The sequence below is a fragment of the Pteronotus mesoamericanus genome, unplaced genomic scaffold, assembly GCF_021234165.1.
Source record: "Pteronotus mesoamericanus isolate MK-2021 breed Mesoamerican mustached bat unplaced genomic scaffold, CSHL_Meso_final contig_202, whole genome shotgun sequence".
Classification (NCBI taxonomy): domain Eukaryota; kingdom Metazoa; phylum Chordata; class Mammalia; order Chiroptera; family Mormoopidae; genus Pteronotus; species Pteronotus mesoamericanus.
The window spans coordinates 2,159,450-2,174,828 of NW_026555086.1; the positions used below are offsets into that span (position 1 = coordinate 2,159,450).

Here is a 15,379-nt window from a genome sequence, read left to right on the forward strand (position 1 = left end):
AACGTGCTCCCCGTCTATAATGTGCGCCCACCTTTTGGGCCCCAACTTTCAGGAAGAAAATCTTCCGGTTTAATTTCTTGCTTCAATTTTTTATTTTTTTTATGTTTAGAAACAAAACCAGTGATCATATTCCGGGGTACGGTTTTGCATACGGATATCATTCTCACTTTCTAGAGTTACACTTTAAACACATGAGCATAAATAAAAGAATTTAAAGCTTTTATAATAGTATGAAACTAGGACTACCCATGTACCATGCACATCCTTATTTTTCCCTCAAAAGTTTGGGCAAAAGAAAGTGCACGTTATACATGGCAAAATACGGTACTTCAGGATTTTAAAAGTGTTTGTGCTTCCAAGGAGGACACCAGGAAGGGAGACAATGCAGAGGGAAATGCTTGCCAACCGAATGTAAGGTAAGGAATAAACAAACCATACGGTGGGATCTTAAGAAAAGGGAACCTTAGATGCCTGTCGCTAAGTGACCGCTGGATACTTCTGATTACATGATGTCCTGGGAAAAGCCAACCAGTAAGCGGTGGTGGTCACGAGTCCAGGCGGGGGCAGGGGAGGGGACTCGATGAGGCACAGGATTTTCAGGGGGGTCAAGCTCTTCTGTATAAACTGTTCACACTCTGGAATAGCAGGTACCCGGCACGTTGCACTTGTCCAAACGCATCGAACTTCATAGCGCAAGAGTGACCCTGAATGTAGGCAGGTTAAAAAGACTCGTTTTGGAGGTGGCGGTGGGGTTCCCCAGGGGGGATCCAGGGCGCAACAACGCGACTTGACTACAACAAAGCCTTGCAACAGTCTCACCAAAGGGGCGGGAGAAAGGCGCTGAGCTAGCCTGACACAGGAGGTAAGAGGAGCCGCGCTCAGCAGCGCGCTCTAGAGGGTAAAGCTATTCCCCCGTGGGCGTGGGGAGCAGGTCCGTGGAAGGGAGCCACCACACAGTGGCCGGCGGGCGGGGGGCCGAGGTGCCACTGCACTGATGCACCGCCGCGCCGACCCACGCAGGTGGGACCCGCAGGCACCTCACACGTGCGCTCTCGGCCGGGGGCATCCTACAGAGTGCCTGCTGGGTGTTCCTCAGAGCTGTCCACGTCGCCCAAAGCCCAGTCCGAGAGCCGTGCCAGCTGAGGAACCCGTGCAGGTGGGTGCCCTGGAACAGGAAAGGGCGAAAACTAAGAAAATCTTAGTCAAGTATGGGCAACGTATTCGAACAGACGTTTCTCCAAAGACACGCAGGTGCCTGAATAAAGCGCGTGAACGAAGATGCGGTCCCGAGGGAAATGAAACCCCGACACGTGACGCCCGCTGCGGTGGCACTAGTGAAAAAGACAGACGGCGCAGTCCTGGCCTCTCACCCTGCAGGTAGCACCGCAAAGGGGTGCAAGCTTCTGGGAGGAGTGTGGCGATCCTTCAAAAGATTCAGCGCTTCCCGGTGACCCGGTAACTTCACCCCTGGGTGCATTTCCAGAACCGAAAATACGTGCACACAGACACCTGCCCGTGAACGGCCGCAGCAGCAGCCCCCAGCGTCCGCCAGCCGGTGACCGGGCCAAGGCCGCACGGCACGTGTCCACAGTGAAGCGCGACTCGGCGACAGCTGGGAAGCACTGACTGGCAGGGTCGCAGGGAGGAGCGCGGAGCCCGGCCAAGCGCACACAGGAGCCACGCGCACTGTCAGAGCTGCGCTTTCCCGAGTCCAGAATAGGCAAAGCCCTAGAAACGGAAGCCAGGCTGGGGGGCGCCCCAGGGGAACGCAGTGGGGAGGGAGGGCTGAGGGAGCGGGGGTCTTTTCTGAGGCGATGAAAATGCTTCTGGGTAGTGGTGACGGTCACAAAACTCGGCGACTAAACACACCCTCGAATGGCACACCTTTAAAAAAAACGTGTATCTAATGGTATACAAATTCCGTTACAGTAAGATTCCTGGTGCTGACGGCACTACAGACGCTCACCCCCCGGAGAGCAGCGCTCCCCCGCGGCCCCGGCGCCGAGGGGACGGCCAGGCCCCCACGAGGCCTTACCCCTCCCCTCCCACACGGCCTTCTCTGCCAGTCGAGGAACTTGGACGGAAGGAAAGACTATACTGAACAACTGCTTTATAAACCTTTATTGGAACGGCTACAAACTTTATGTTGTCACTGCATTTCTTACGCTTAAAGCGGTCGTGGGAAGTAACCTTGGGTACAAAACTACTGTGCTGTCGACTCTCACCCAGACCGGCGGTACAGTGTGTCTTGAACAACGGAGGTAGAGTGGAGAGGACAGTAACTTACACCTCACAGGCTGTGGTTAACGCCAGGCCGGCTCTTTCTTTTCCTCTTCATTCACTTCTAGACGACCTAGAAATAAACTACAAATAGTATTTTTAGGTCAGGGACAGCCTGATCCCTTTAAAAGGCTTTGTTTTCCATCTCCCCCACTTGTTCTTTGACAAATGTAAAATGAACAACTGCTGTCTCTCTTCCTTCAAGTGTGTCCTACGCACACCCATCCCGGGCCCGGGAAGGCGGCCCCGGCGAGGCTACGGGAGGAGCACGCGCCCTTCACGGGCTGGCCCCGGGGCCTGCGCACGCCGGTGGCGAGCGACGCCTGCTGCTCTCAAACACCCCGCTAACGGAGGCGGAGAACCTCGATGCGACGTGAACGAGCAGAGGGCATGTCGGCAGGTTCTGTGCAGACAGGGCTCTGGTCCCGACTCCGTGACCCCATTTTTAGAGGGCGGGGCGGGGGAGACACAGAGGCCCGGCCGCCCTGGCCCACGGCTCGGGGCCACGCCTTATGACCCGGAACTCGGATGTCCTTGACTCGACAAAGTGTCAGGTGAGGCCGATCCAGACTGTTTCTACCAACACATCCAACCTGCCTTCGCCTTTTACAACTATGAAATGGGCGCGTGCCCGAGACGGGAGCTCCCGGCCAAGGGTCTTTAAGGGCTGTCTGAGGAGCAGCACTGAGGATACGTTCTCCAGTTGAAGGATACGTTCTAGTTCAGAGTTTGTCCTTCCTCCTAAAAATGGGACACAAAAATAATTTACACCAACTGCTTTTTATTACGGAGTTTCGAAAACTTTCCACAAGATAAAAAAAAAGAAAGAAAAGAAAAAAACCCCGAAACTCAACAACCACAGCCACCGGAATTTCCCACTGTTCCCAGCCGGCTCCAAACCCACTGTGGGCAACGCCCACCTCCATGCACCCAAACGAGAGATACAGGCTATGAAATTCTTTATTCTATTTGTAGCAGCTTATTATGCAGGTGCAGCCAAACACAAAGCTTCAATGACAAATTGTACACAAACTTTACAATGTGGGGTTGAATTTAAAATATGAAACAAAAAATCTACACAAAACTGATGAAAACCAAGCACAGACGGCAGGACTGAAACGCAGAGCCCACGCGTGGAGGTCTCGTTTCCTCTCAAGTGCTCTGTCCCGCTGCAGGAGAGCCAGAATGCAGACGGGAGCTGTGTGGTTAGTTTAAATTATACACTCTGTAGATACTCTACCGATTTTAAAAGTTACACAGAGACCAAGAAATGTCCATCAGTTCATTTGGATCGACCAGACACCCCAGCCGCTCGCGGGCAGACCGGGCCGCCAAGGGGGGACGCCCCCGCGCCCTGCGCGGGCTCACTGGTGGGCGCACTGCACCCCTGGTCCGTGGTGGCTGCTGCCCTCCTCATCGGAGCTGTCGTTGTAGGCCTCGCGCCTCTGTCCGCCTCCTGAGCCCCGGGTGCTGTCAAGGTCCTGAAGCTCTACCTCCTCTGTGTCTCCAATGATGTTTGGGACTTCCGGTCTCGATGGCAGAAGATCTTCTAGTTCCTTCAGCAGAACAAAGCAGTGAGGTTAGCTGGACATGTCCTCGTTACCCTCCCTGTGATACAATCCGAGGTGCGCGCTTCTTGGAAGTTAAAATTGGTCTTTGCACTTTAGGCCACAGGCCAAACCTGCAGACACCGCTGGTGCCGCCGTCTCCCGTCTCTCGCTCAGAAGACAAAGCCAAAGCCGAGGAGCTCCGGCTGGCCTCACGGCAGACGCCACCCACACACGGCCCCTCAGGTGGCCCGCTCCCTGGGAGCCCGCCCTCCGCCGCACGGCGCCGCACCCGGCGGCTTCCCTCCTTCCCGCCCCCTGCTTGGCCCGCAAACACGGAATCCAGCAACTCTCATTTCGATAATCGGCAGGACAGCCCCTTAACCACTTAAAAAGAAAAATTTTGTAACTGTGATTTAATCTTAGCACCAAAAGCGAATGGAAGGTGACAAACACTACTAGTGAGGCAGTCATGTGTTGCCTAAACGGCGGCAGCACTTACAGAAAGCTTGTCCGGGTTGATCCAGTTGTTCTCCGGAAACTGCACGTCAAACTTTATGTAGAGGTCGCCTTTCTCAAAGGGGTTGCGGTACTGCGGCATCCCCTCCCCCCGCACCACACGGACACACCCTGTCGTGCGAGGAAGTCATGGGGAAAACGTTAAGAGTTTTATCCAAGAAGGTAGGTGCTCAGTACTATTCTTTTAAGAGCAGCCTCCTATAAACAAAACGCCCGCACACCATCAGAAAGCGCAGGGCGCGCCAGCGCGGGCAACGCGGCTTACCGGGCTCGATGACCTTGCCGGGGGGGTACTTCACCACGATCTGGCGCGCGTCGAGGTGCTTGAAGGCGAACTGGAACCCGCAAAGCGCCTCGACGAGCCCTATCTTATACGTCATGTGCAGATCGTTCCCGTCTCGCTGGAACACCTGCATACAGAGTGCGCAGAGCATCACCAAGAAGCGTGGACGCACACACTGCTGGGCTTCGTTCCCTGAGTGGACCTCAAAGCCTTAACTAGTACTCACTGCGCAGCCCCTCCGTGTCTGTGAGGAGCACTAGCCATTCTCAAGCAACGCGCCAAGAACGCGGGCCAGGCACATACCTGGGTCCCGGCCGGGGCTCCCAAGGCAGAAACAGGCACGCTCTGCTGCCCGTTCTGGGCCCCACCTGGAGCAAGAGGGTGCAGGTGGGGCGGGGGAGTCTGTGGGGCGCCCCCAGACAGGACCCTAACAGGGCGGGGGAGGGCCCAGCTCCACAGTCAGGCAGCGACACTCAGCCAGTGAGGGAGCCGAAATCCAGCCCTCACATACGTATCATGTTTCATCTCCCCTAAAATTCAAAACTTGCTTAGAGAAATGGAAATCAAACAGAATAAACAGAACAAGCCTGTGGCTAAGCAATGCAAACTGCTTAGTCAATAAACATCAAGAATGTTTCCAAAAAGAAAAGCTTCCGGGCTTTCAACACGTAGGAAATAACACACCCAATTTCACACGTGCCTGGCTTGTAATTGTAGCTTATTAGAATTTACAGACATCTATACACTTAATTTTTGAAATTTAAGATGCAATAAAATTAACTGCAGTGAAAGATCACCTAGATTTTTTTTCAATACCAGTTTCTCTCCAGAGACGCTGGAGAGCTCATCTGGAGAACAGAGGAGCCTGAAAGAGATCCTCTCCTCTTTGGTTACCCCCAAATGCAGCCAGGATGGAAAGTGGGTCTCAAACCATCGCCCTGACCCGCGCCCCCGGTTGGCAGGCTCAGCAGCCCACGGAAGCACGATCCGACCCCCACGCCCCCTCTGGTTGGCGCCAGGTCAGAAGCAGACCCAGCGGGGCCCCACTCCCCCCCAGGAGGGCATGCCTCCACAGGGCTCCCGCAAAAAGACAGCGCCTGAGTTTTGTGTTTTTTTTTGGAGGGGAGGGTGCCTAGGCTAAGTGATTTGATGCTAAAATTCCGAGAATTCACACACAAGAACAATTTGGAAAGTTTTGAAAAACAAGATGAATGAAGGTGGACTACTGAGAACCACATGGTAAAACACTTAAAAGCTGCACCTTCTGACAAACACAGAGTGCAGAGCAGAGCGGAGAAGACACTGTGGCTCCTCGGGGTGCAGACGCGCTGCGGCAGCCGGGGCACCACACACGCAAGCACGCGCCCGCGCACCGAGAGACAGATGCACGCGGCTCACAGCGCCCCCCAAAGGGGGGCTTTTCCTAGCAGACGCGCACTCTTTCCGGCAGAGCACCCACCCAACCTCACGGCCTCGACACTACTTCAGCCCAAGTGTTGGGAGTGGAAAAAATAAAAGCCCAAACAAAGTAACTGCGTGGTTTTTCACGAAGTAGCTCAAACTAGTCAAGTTTTCTCCGGAAGGTTCAGAATTCCGTCCAGTGGCATAATCTCATCTAGGGCTCAGATTTACTCTGCTGGTCATCATCAAACCAAGAAGGGGCAACTGTGACCTCTTCCTACTGGCTGCACTTGCAGGCTCACCTTTACCACCCACTTTCTCCTCGGCAACCAGTGACACCTGCTGTCTGCTGGGAGCCCTGTGCAATACCACCGCTGCCAGCACTTTTAGTGACTGACTTCCAAGCCCCTCCCCTGGGCCCAAGAAAGAAAAGCAGCTGATTCACCACCCCATCTGATTGGGCGACAGCCTCTGGAGGGCGGGCCAGCCTAGTTTCCTGCCAAGCCAAGCCCAGGGAGGCCAAAGCTGGTAAAGGGGAGTCAGGACTTAAGATCTTTGTCTCCAAATCCAGTGATCTCTATTTTTAAAATCCCCGTTAATTAACATTAAAGATCGAACTCAAGGGTACGAAGGTGTCACTCACTGCCTGCCAAACCACCAAAGGACGTGCAAACCAAGGCCAAACAGAGGAGGAAGTGGCTGGCGTGCCAGTAAATAGGCTCTTGTAGAAAAGTTACCAGTGTTTCAACCCACGAGACCCTAAGGCAGGTTCCAGAAATTACTGTTTCTTAGCCACCTCGGCGACCCTCCCGTTCTGTGGGCAACACCCACAAAAAGCCGAGCCGTGCACACTGACAGCGCCGCCGAGGCGGCAGCCGGACCGGCTCCCCGGGAACGCCCAGGGCAGGGCGGCAACTCGCAGCCCAGCGAGCGCGACCCAGCCCGGCCCCGGGGCCCGCGTCTCAGAGCGGCCGCATCCTCTGCTGGGCTCCTCGAACTTTAGGCGACCTAAAAACTTTGTGTGTAGAAAACACCATCCAATGGGAGGGAACTTTTGACTCAGCAGAAGAGGTGGCTGCCCTGCGAGGCGCAGACTCTCAGGGGGACCAGGACGCCGGCAGAGCCCTGCCTGCCGCGCCTCTCGCGTCCGGTCTGGGCGACTGCACGGGGCCGCCTCTCGAGCCGCCACGTGCCTCTCAGGAATGAAGGCCCGCCGGGTGCTGCACGGCGCCTGAGCGGCAGGCGCAGCGGGTCCCTCAGAGGGCGGGCACTAGACCGCGTTGGCAGGCCCTTCGCCTTGCCTTGTATGTGACAGACACAATGCGCTTGCCGTCAAGGGATTTACAATGAAAGCAACCGCTCTGGCCTGGTAGCTTGGTGAGAGCGTCGTCCCCGTACGCGGAGGCTGGGCGTTCAATCCCTGGCCGGAGCACACGCCACCATCAACCAACAGGTGCATCATTAAGTGGAACAATTCGACACATCTGTCCCCACCCCCCCGCCGCTGCCCCCTAAAATGAGTAACTAAAAATTGGGAAAAAAAAGACAGTAAAGCCCTCCTGGAGGTGGCGCACAGGGCAGCCACCGCCAGGAGGTACCCACTACGCACCGCAGGCCAGCGGCAGTGCCGAGGCCACGGCCATGCCCACGGGCCGCCCGTTGCAGGTGCGCCGCCACGAGCCCTCCCGCCCTGGCCCGTCTGCATGAGCGAGGAACGGGGGGCAGAGGCGATGAGACCGCACGGGGGCGCAGCGCCGGCCAGCGGGGGACCAAACCCCTTACAGGGCTTCTCGCTGCGCCTGCCCTGCTGCCGCCAACCTGCCGACCCCAGGGAACGCCAGCGGCGCTCAGCGCTGCGCCGGGTGCCCAGGCAGACCTAGCTCATGCGCCGCACGCACACACTTTGGAACACAAGCAGCACAGAGATTACCTCGTGTTCTTTCTCTTGTAGCAGAAGAACAATGTCCCCTGGTTCCACTCCTGGAGCCTGGTCGGCCTCCCCAGTGAACGTAATTCTCTGTCCGTGTTTCATGCCTTTGTCCACGTGGACTTCGAGAATCTTGACTTCTTTAATCACCTTCTTCCCTTCGCATTTTTTACAGCGGTCCTTTTCATTAATCACCTCTCCTGGAAAAAGAGGTCATTCAGACTTCCAGCAAGACTACTACGCTGCACTCAGGTAAGGCAGCTCTCGACAGCGCCTTTGTTCATTAAATACATTTCCTGAAGTTCCTTTAATTGCTACTTTAATAACGAAAACTGCCCTGGCTGGTATGGCTCGGGGAGCCAGCCTGTGAACCAAAGGGCTGTCAGCGGGATTCTCAGTTGGGGCTCATGCCTGGCTTGCGGGCCAGGTCCCCAGTAGGGGGCGCTCAAGAAGCAACCAATCAACATTCTCTTGCATAGAGATGTTCCCCTCTCCCCCTTCCTTCCCCTCTGAAAAGAAAAAAAAAAAGAAAAAACACAGCCTCCCCCGCCCCGCCCCCCCGGAGGCCATGGAAACAAATTGGGTGCTCAGATACTGGGCTTCTACAAATGTTTCTTTATTTTTTGTTTTCAGTCTTAGAATCCTATGAGTTCATTAGGCAGAAAACCCAAATAAAAATGTAAATATCCTTCATGGCCCATTGCTACCCTGCCCCATCAACACTGGGCTTCACCGTATCACGGACAAGCGCCGCTCAGGTGTCCTGTCACGGACACCCCTCCTCAGCGCCACAGCACCGAGCCCCCGAAGCCACGGAGATGGGCCGACGGTGGCCAGCAGCGCACACCCCCACCGCGGTTCAGGGCGACGCTCTGCTTCTCTCTCCTACATCCCCTTCGAAGACCTCTGACTGGTGTCTAATAAACGTCTGAGCAGCGCACTGCGAGGAAAACAGCACCGACCTCTAGCGGCCGACTGCGGGCGCACTGCAACGCGCGAGGACAGCCGCCAGCAGCGAGCGCAGGGTCTGTTTCTAGAACACTGACTTTGCCGAGTGTGTTCCGCAAACGCCAGTTCCTCAGAAGGCAGGGCTCCCTGGAAGACTGGTCGACTCTGGCTTCTTGATGGCAGAACAGCCAGCAATTGCGATGCGGTCAAACGCACCGAGATCCCCCAGCACGGGAAGGTCCTGGGCAGCATCTCCACGCGCTCTCACCGCATGCTGGGCAGTGTGGCCAAGGGTGTTCTGATGACACCGTGTTATCCAAGCCGGGAGCCACTAGCCACCCACGGCCCCTTTCCATTTAAATTAATTAAAATAAAGTCGCGCCATCCCTCAGTCACACTGGCCGCGTTTCCAGTGCTCAGCAGCCCCAGGGGCTAACGGTCGCCGTTCTGGACGTTCCGTGCATGGAACGTTCCCGTTGTCGCAGAATTCTTTTGGCTGGCAGTGCCCTCGGGGCCGCCGGCCACCCCGCGTGCAGCCTTGCCCGTGGGAGCGACGTCTCCCCAGAGGACAGGCACGCCCAGCATCCCGCACCGTCTGTGACCTGAAGGGAGCTGAGGGCCGAGGCGAGCAGTGGCTTCAGAAGCCGCTCTCAAGGCCTGAAACACGTGCCTCTGCGAAGAGCGGTCCGGCCCCAACATCCGGCCTGAGGCGGACCAGAGCGCAGGGAAACCTCCTCCCAGCGACGGTAATGGGACAATGCGCTGTGTCCTCTTTATCGAGGATCACCCTTCAAATCAGAAGGGACAGAACACGGCGCCCATCTTTTGGTTGTCAGAACAAGGGAACAGCTTGCTGAGCGCAATGCAAGTTCGCCATCCCCCTGTGCTCGCCGGGGGCCGAGTGTGACGGAACAGCTGCCCTCTCCTTTTCCCTTCAGAACCCCGTGCGGCTCTTCTTTAGGAAGATGACACAAACACGCTGAGGAAGGAAAACGCGCCCCCCCCCCGCCCCCGCCCGGGCGCGGCCACGTACCTTCTCCGCTGCAGTCGGAGCACACGGACTGCATCTGCTGCACCATGCCCGGGGCCAGCTGCCTGATCATGATGCGCACACCGCGGCCCCGGCAGGCGCTGCACTTCTGAACGGCCCCTGACTTCCCGCCCTGGCTGCAGCAAGCAGAAGGAGATGTCAGGTTTCCGCCCAGGCCCTCCCCGCAGGCCGCGGCAGGCAGGCACTCGGCTCCTGGCCGCCGCCTCCAAGCCCCACGACCACGCGCCACGCTGGCTTTCAGGGGCGCCAGAGCTGCCCTGCCTTGGGCGGCGAGCGTTCAACCCTGACCAGCTTTAGCTGGCGGAGACTCGATGTGCCACTGCAAGAACAGCTGAGTTTCACTCCATAAACCGGAGCACACACTTACCCGTTGCACGCGCTACAGAGGACATTCTTGCTAAGCTGCAGTTTGGTTGTCTTGCCGTTGTACAGGTCTTCTAAAGACACTCTGGGGAGAAAAGGATTAGGTTCGATGAAATTTTGCCAAGTTCTCTTGTATCCAAGATACAAATGACAGCTGAAACAGCGGATCCTACCACACCCTTTCAGACAAAGAACTCAAAGCCTCCTCACGTGGAGCCCGCTGACCCAGGCATTACCCGTGGCTCCAGGGGGGCAGAGCAGCCCGTGGGGAGGGCAGCACGGAGGGGCAGGGCGCCACGCAGCCTTCCAGCCGCAGGAGGGGCCCTTCGCCAGCCCGGCCTCTGCGGGGGGTGCCCCCACTTCACAGGAGGGGACAGGCAGAGGCTGAGGAGCTTGCCCAAGACCCCTGGGGCGGCCCAGTGCCAGCCTGCACGGGGCTGCAGAGTCCTAGCACCACCAGCAGGAGGCACCCGGTGCGTGGTCTTAAGCATAAAAACGTGGCCTCACCTGCCCTGTGACAGAGAGGTGGAAAAGAACAGGCTTTTCAACAGAGAGCCTACAGCAAGTTCTCAAGCTCTACAGAACCCAGGAATTACGAGCAAAGTTGTGTACTCAAACAACTTTTACCAAATTTTCTAAGAAGTCTATGACCCAAAAAATATCCAATTAAAAGTATTGACAATATACAACCAATAAGACCCAACTTGCCTTTACTCATACACCATATGTGAACTATAGGACCCTTCATTTCCAAAGTCACCTCCAAAAAACCCATGTGTATCAAGTCTCAAAACTACTCTTCACATACTTCATTTGGCCTTACCCTTCTCATTGTGTTTTAAAATCTCCTTCAATTGTACAGATTTAAAATAGGGAAATAAAAAATGGTTGCAAGTATTGTACAAAGCACATATAGTATTTTGTAGCATTCAAACTTCCTCAAAATTGTTATCTTAAGCTCAACTCCATACGTTCCAGGCAGCCTGAGAGTGAAACACAGACAACACGACCTGCCCTCCAGGTACGGTCCTATCCACAGCTCGACCCGGGACAAGCGCCGGGCTGCCCTGCCTGCTTTGCCCCCTGAGAACGCTCACCCAAACCACTGACAGAAGACAGACATGCAGGGCCCCCGGACACAGCGAATCACAATCAGTACGCAAAGCCGCTAAGAGACCAGAAGAATCTTCACGTCAACAAGTGTGGCCAAAGCCCTGGCCGGGTTGGCTTAGCTTCTCAGAGGGCCATCTCGATGCACCAAGGTTGCGGGTTCAATCCCCAGTCAGGGCGCGTACAAGCAGCAACCAATGAGTGCACGAATAAGTGGAGCAACAAATCGACGTTTCTCTTTCTCCCTCCCTCTCTAAAATCAATTAAAACAAACAAACAAAAAAAAACAAACTCCAGGCAAGACAGGAGAAATTTGGGCAATGATCTGGCGAGACAGGAATCCCCAGTACACTAAACCGGCCCTGCCTTCCATAAGGAACTGCGTGTTTCCCTGCCTCCAACACCAGCGCCGGCCCGGGAGCCTCTGCCAGGGAGAGGCAGGGCCGCACGAGGCTGCTCACAGCAGCGCCACCGATGACACGTCCTACAGAGCAGGTGAGTGATTAAATGGATCCTGGCACGGAATGTTGTAAAGCCACCCAAAAGGAAATGCTGGCGTAGCGGGGAAGCGTTAAATACGGCTAACACAGCGGGGGTGCGGCCGCCAGCAGCCCGAAAGCGGCACAGGGGGCAGCGTGAAGACCTGCGGGGCACGGCACACAGGCTCGGCCCCGTTTTCCGCCCGGACCACCTCCCTTCAGAGAAACACATGAAAAAGCGACCCGCGCTGCCAAGTGCTCCCGGAATGCGCGCCCACAGCAACTGACTTCTGAGGGTGAATTCCTTTACACTACAAACTTGAGAGTGAAACTCCAACAATGTAACAGATCCGCTTTACTTCCTCTAATCTACTCAAATGAAGAGATAACATGAAATATTTTAAATACCTGAAATTCAGTCTCTGGCATCTGCTTGTAAAACCATCACTAGTTTATGAAAAAGTTAACAGGACACAAGACCTCGCACATTTGAGCAACTATAACAGCTGCTTCCACACCACAGCAGGCTCAGGGCTCCCGGTCTACGACCAAGGTCAGACGCCACTCCTGCGTTGGCAGGTTCACGTCAGGCTCGAGGCCAGTGGCCCCGCGGCGGCCAGCGTAGGAGAGCTGTCACTGAGGACAAGCCAGCAGTGACTGCAACATGTAAGCAAACCAGCCAGCCCGTCACTCAGTTTATAAGTTTTTAGGTAAAAAGTGACTTGGAAGATTTAAATACTTCAAAGAAGACAGTCTTCATAACTGAAAATGTAACTCATAAAGTACGTCTCAGAAGTGTATTAACAAAACCACCTTCATACTCAATAAAAATACCAACCCTCGTTTAAGATGCAGAGCAAAATGCACACACGCAGGTTATCAAATTCAACTCAGTCACCCAATGAGGACAGGAAGGCAAGCAAAAGCTTTTATTTTCTGATGAAGGATAAAACGTTTTTTGATACCTTTTCTCTTCTACTATTACTTGAAAAAAAGTACTGAAATTTCTTTTTTAAAAAAGAGAAATATTTACTTGAGTGGATGCATCATGTCTTCTCCTCTTCTTCTGCCATTTCGACTTCTATTCTGATTGCCCATGAAGCCAAACAATCCCCCGCCAAAAATGTGAGAGAAAATGTCATCCATGCCACCACCTCCGCCGCTACCTTCCCGAAGGCCTTGTTCTCCGTATCGGTCATAGAGCTCGCGTTTCTCAGGGTTTGACAGAACTTCATATGCAAAACTTATTTCTTTGAACTATAAAGAGTAAGAAAGGAAAACAATTGGCTTTGCAAGTAGAAGAGCTGGGGAGGCTACAGGAGCCCAGAGCCCACGGAGCTCTGCAGGTTCTGAGCTGTCCTTGGCTTGGTTCTGGGCCTACTCACCACCTGGCGCTGCCCGGAGTGTTAGGATCCCTGTTGCAAAACCACATGCTAGTACCAGGAACACGTGGCTCAGGGGGCGCAAGCGCACCCGTGCCAGGAGGGCCATTCGGGTTTAAAACCAAGAGCTCGAGGACAAGAAGTCTCAAGTAACTTACTTTGTCACCAGCGTTTGGGTTCTTATCAGGATGGTATTCCTTGGCGAGCTTCCTGTATGCCTTCAATAAAGAACGAGAAAGAAGAGGGTCACACACAAAGGCTGGCTGAAAGATTTGTGAGCGCTAACATAACCACTTCTCTGAGAAGCAACGCTCTAAAATCATAACCTTCCAAAAAACCCCTTTCGTTCACTGGGATTTTCCATCTTAATGCTGTTTACTCACTAATTTAATACAATAAAGCAGACGGCATTTACACCTGGAAATGGGTTACAATGAAGTCAGGCACAGGCAATGAAACAATGCCAACGAGGAAAAGAGAATCTTGAAAGACTCGTTTGCACTATGGTCAAATGTCTCTGACGGCCAGTAACCGGGCCGAGAACACGTCAGTCAACTCTTAAAAAGAAATGCTTGTTAAGGCTTGACAAACCGCAAGACATTATAGCTAAAAATCAAGACAAGCGAAGAACCCCTGCGCGCGAGGGCTCCTCTAAGTGCAACGTCAGGGAAAAGCCAAGAGGAACCCGCAGGTCAGGTTTTATTTTCACGTGGGGTCTACGCGAGGGAGCCGCCCTCCAGGCGGCCGAGCTGCCCCGCACTCGGGCTTCATTCACAGACCCAGGAATTATATAACAGACCGGCATTTCCGGCGGGGCAACAGGAAGTCCCTTCCACGCTCCTCCACTGTCCCCGTCCCGCCGCCTAAGCTGCAGCCTCGTTTCCTCCGCTCGCGAGCGCGGCCACGCCGGGCCCCGGGAAGATGCCCTGGGCTGTCACCACCTGCCTCCAGGGCAGCGAAATCCTGCGATGTCAGCCTCGCGGCTCGGCACCGCGCGACAGTGAGGCCGGCCATTTATTTTTAGTCGGCGGACACTCAGGTGCTTGGCTGAGACCCACGCTTCTTCCGGAAGCGGCTGCATAACCCCTGGGTTACCTGCCCCGACAATGCGCCCGAACAGTGACCCCCGCCGCCCGGGTCACCGCGGAAGGGAGGACGGGCGGAGCGCGCGGCTCCCAGGAAGCACCCGACCTGCCCCGCGGCCCCAGCGGGCGGCCGCGACCCCGCCCGACGCGGCGCCGGCCTCCGTGGCGTGGACGTCTCCCCCGCGGCCGGCCGCCTCGGTCCAACCTGTTTTTCCAGGCTGGTGACCCCGGCGCCCGCCGGGGGAGGGAGGAAGGAAGCGCTCCGTCTCGCGTGCGCAGCGGTGGGTTGTATTTGCTGCAACTGCGGGCGGGCGGGGCCGACGGCCCAAGGTCAGGGGAGCCAGCGCGCGGCCCGGAGCTGGCGGGTCTCGCCGCCGCCGCCGCCGCTCCCGGCCTGGACCCGGCGCCGGCTCGCGGGCCGCCGCGGAGCGCGGCCTGGCCGTGCCGGCCGCGCAGGCCCGCGCCCTCACACCCCGCCCGGCCGGCTCGCTTCCCGGTACCTTCTTCAGCTCGTTCTCGCTGGCGCCGGGCGGGACGCCCAGGATGTCGTACAGCTTCGTGTCGACCACGTTCGCCATGGCGGCCGGCCGGGCAGCGCTTGGGCAGAAAAGCGGCGAAGCGGACGGAGCGGCGTCGGCGGCGGCAGCGCAGGCCGAGGAGACAGCGAGGGGGAAGCGGGGGCGGGGCTACACTTTGACCCGGCGCACGCCGCGCCGTGACGTCACCGCGCGGAGCCGTCCCCCCGGCGCTGGGGGCGGCCTCTGGGTTGGGGGCTGGTGACGTTGCATGCCGGGAGCTCGCCGCCGGTCCGCGGGGTCAGGGCCCGGCGCAGACCCCGAGAGCGCACCGCGCGGGCTCTCGGGAACTCGGCTCCCGGCGGCAGGTGTTCACGGAGCCGCCTGGGCTCGCGGGGCCGGCCTCAGAGCCCCAGGCCCCGGGCCTCCCTGGGGTCTCGTTGTCTCGGACTTGGGTGGAAAACCATGACCAGTGTGTCCCCTGTGTTT

General features: G+C 56.3%; 1 protein-coding gene across 1 annotated transcript; it reads right to left on the minus strand.

The window, feature by feature from the left end:
- Positions 1-3,041: 3,041 nt before the first annotated feature.
- On the minus strand, positions 3,042-15,071 carry DNAJA2 (DnaJ heat shock protein family (Hsp40) member A2). Its single transcript, XM_054570303.1, has 9 exons — positions 14,876-15,071; positions 13,449-13,508; positions 12,942-13,165; positions 10,324-10,404; positions 9,939-10,072; positions 7,961-8,157; positions 4,612-4,756; positions 4,330-4,457; positions 3,042-3,836 (listed from the first exon to the last, which is right to left on the minus strand). The coding sequence occupies exons 1-9, from the start codon at positions 14,951-14,953 to the stop codon at positions 3,645-3,647; spliced, it is 1,239 nt and encodes a 412-aa protein (XP_054426278.1). The 5' UTR covers positions 14,954-15,071; the 3' UTR covers positions 3,042-3,644.
- Between the last annotated feature and the right edge of the window lie 308 nt (positions 15,072-15,379).

What these genes read in the sequence shown, in the direction of transcription:
- DNAJA2 (XM_054570303.1), bottom strand. Translation starts at nt 14,953, where the DNA reads ATGGCGAACGTGGTCGACACGAAGCTGTACGACATCCTGGGCGTCCCG. An exon ending in ACCCAAACGCTGGTGACAAA is followed by an intron (nt 13,166 to 13,448) that starts GTAAGTTACTTG and finishes TACTCTTTATAG; the next exon opens with TTCAAAGAAATAAGTTTTGC. An exon ending in TCAACCCGGACAAGCTTTCT is followed by an intron (nt 3,837 to 4,329) that starts GTAAGTGCTGCC and finishes GTTCTGCTGAAG; the next exon opens with GAACTAGAAGATCTTCTGCC.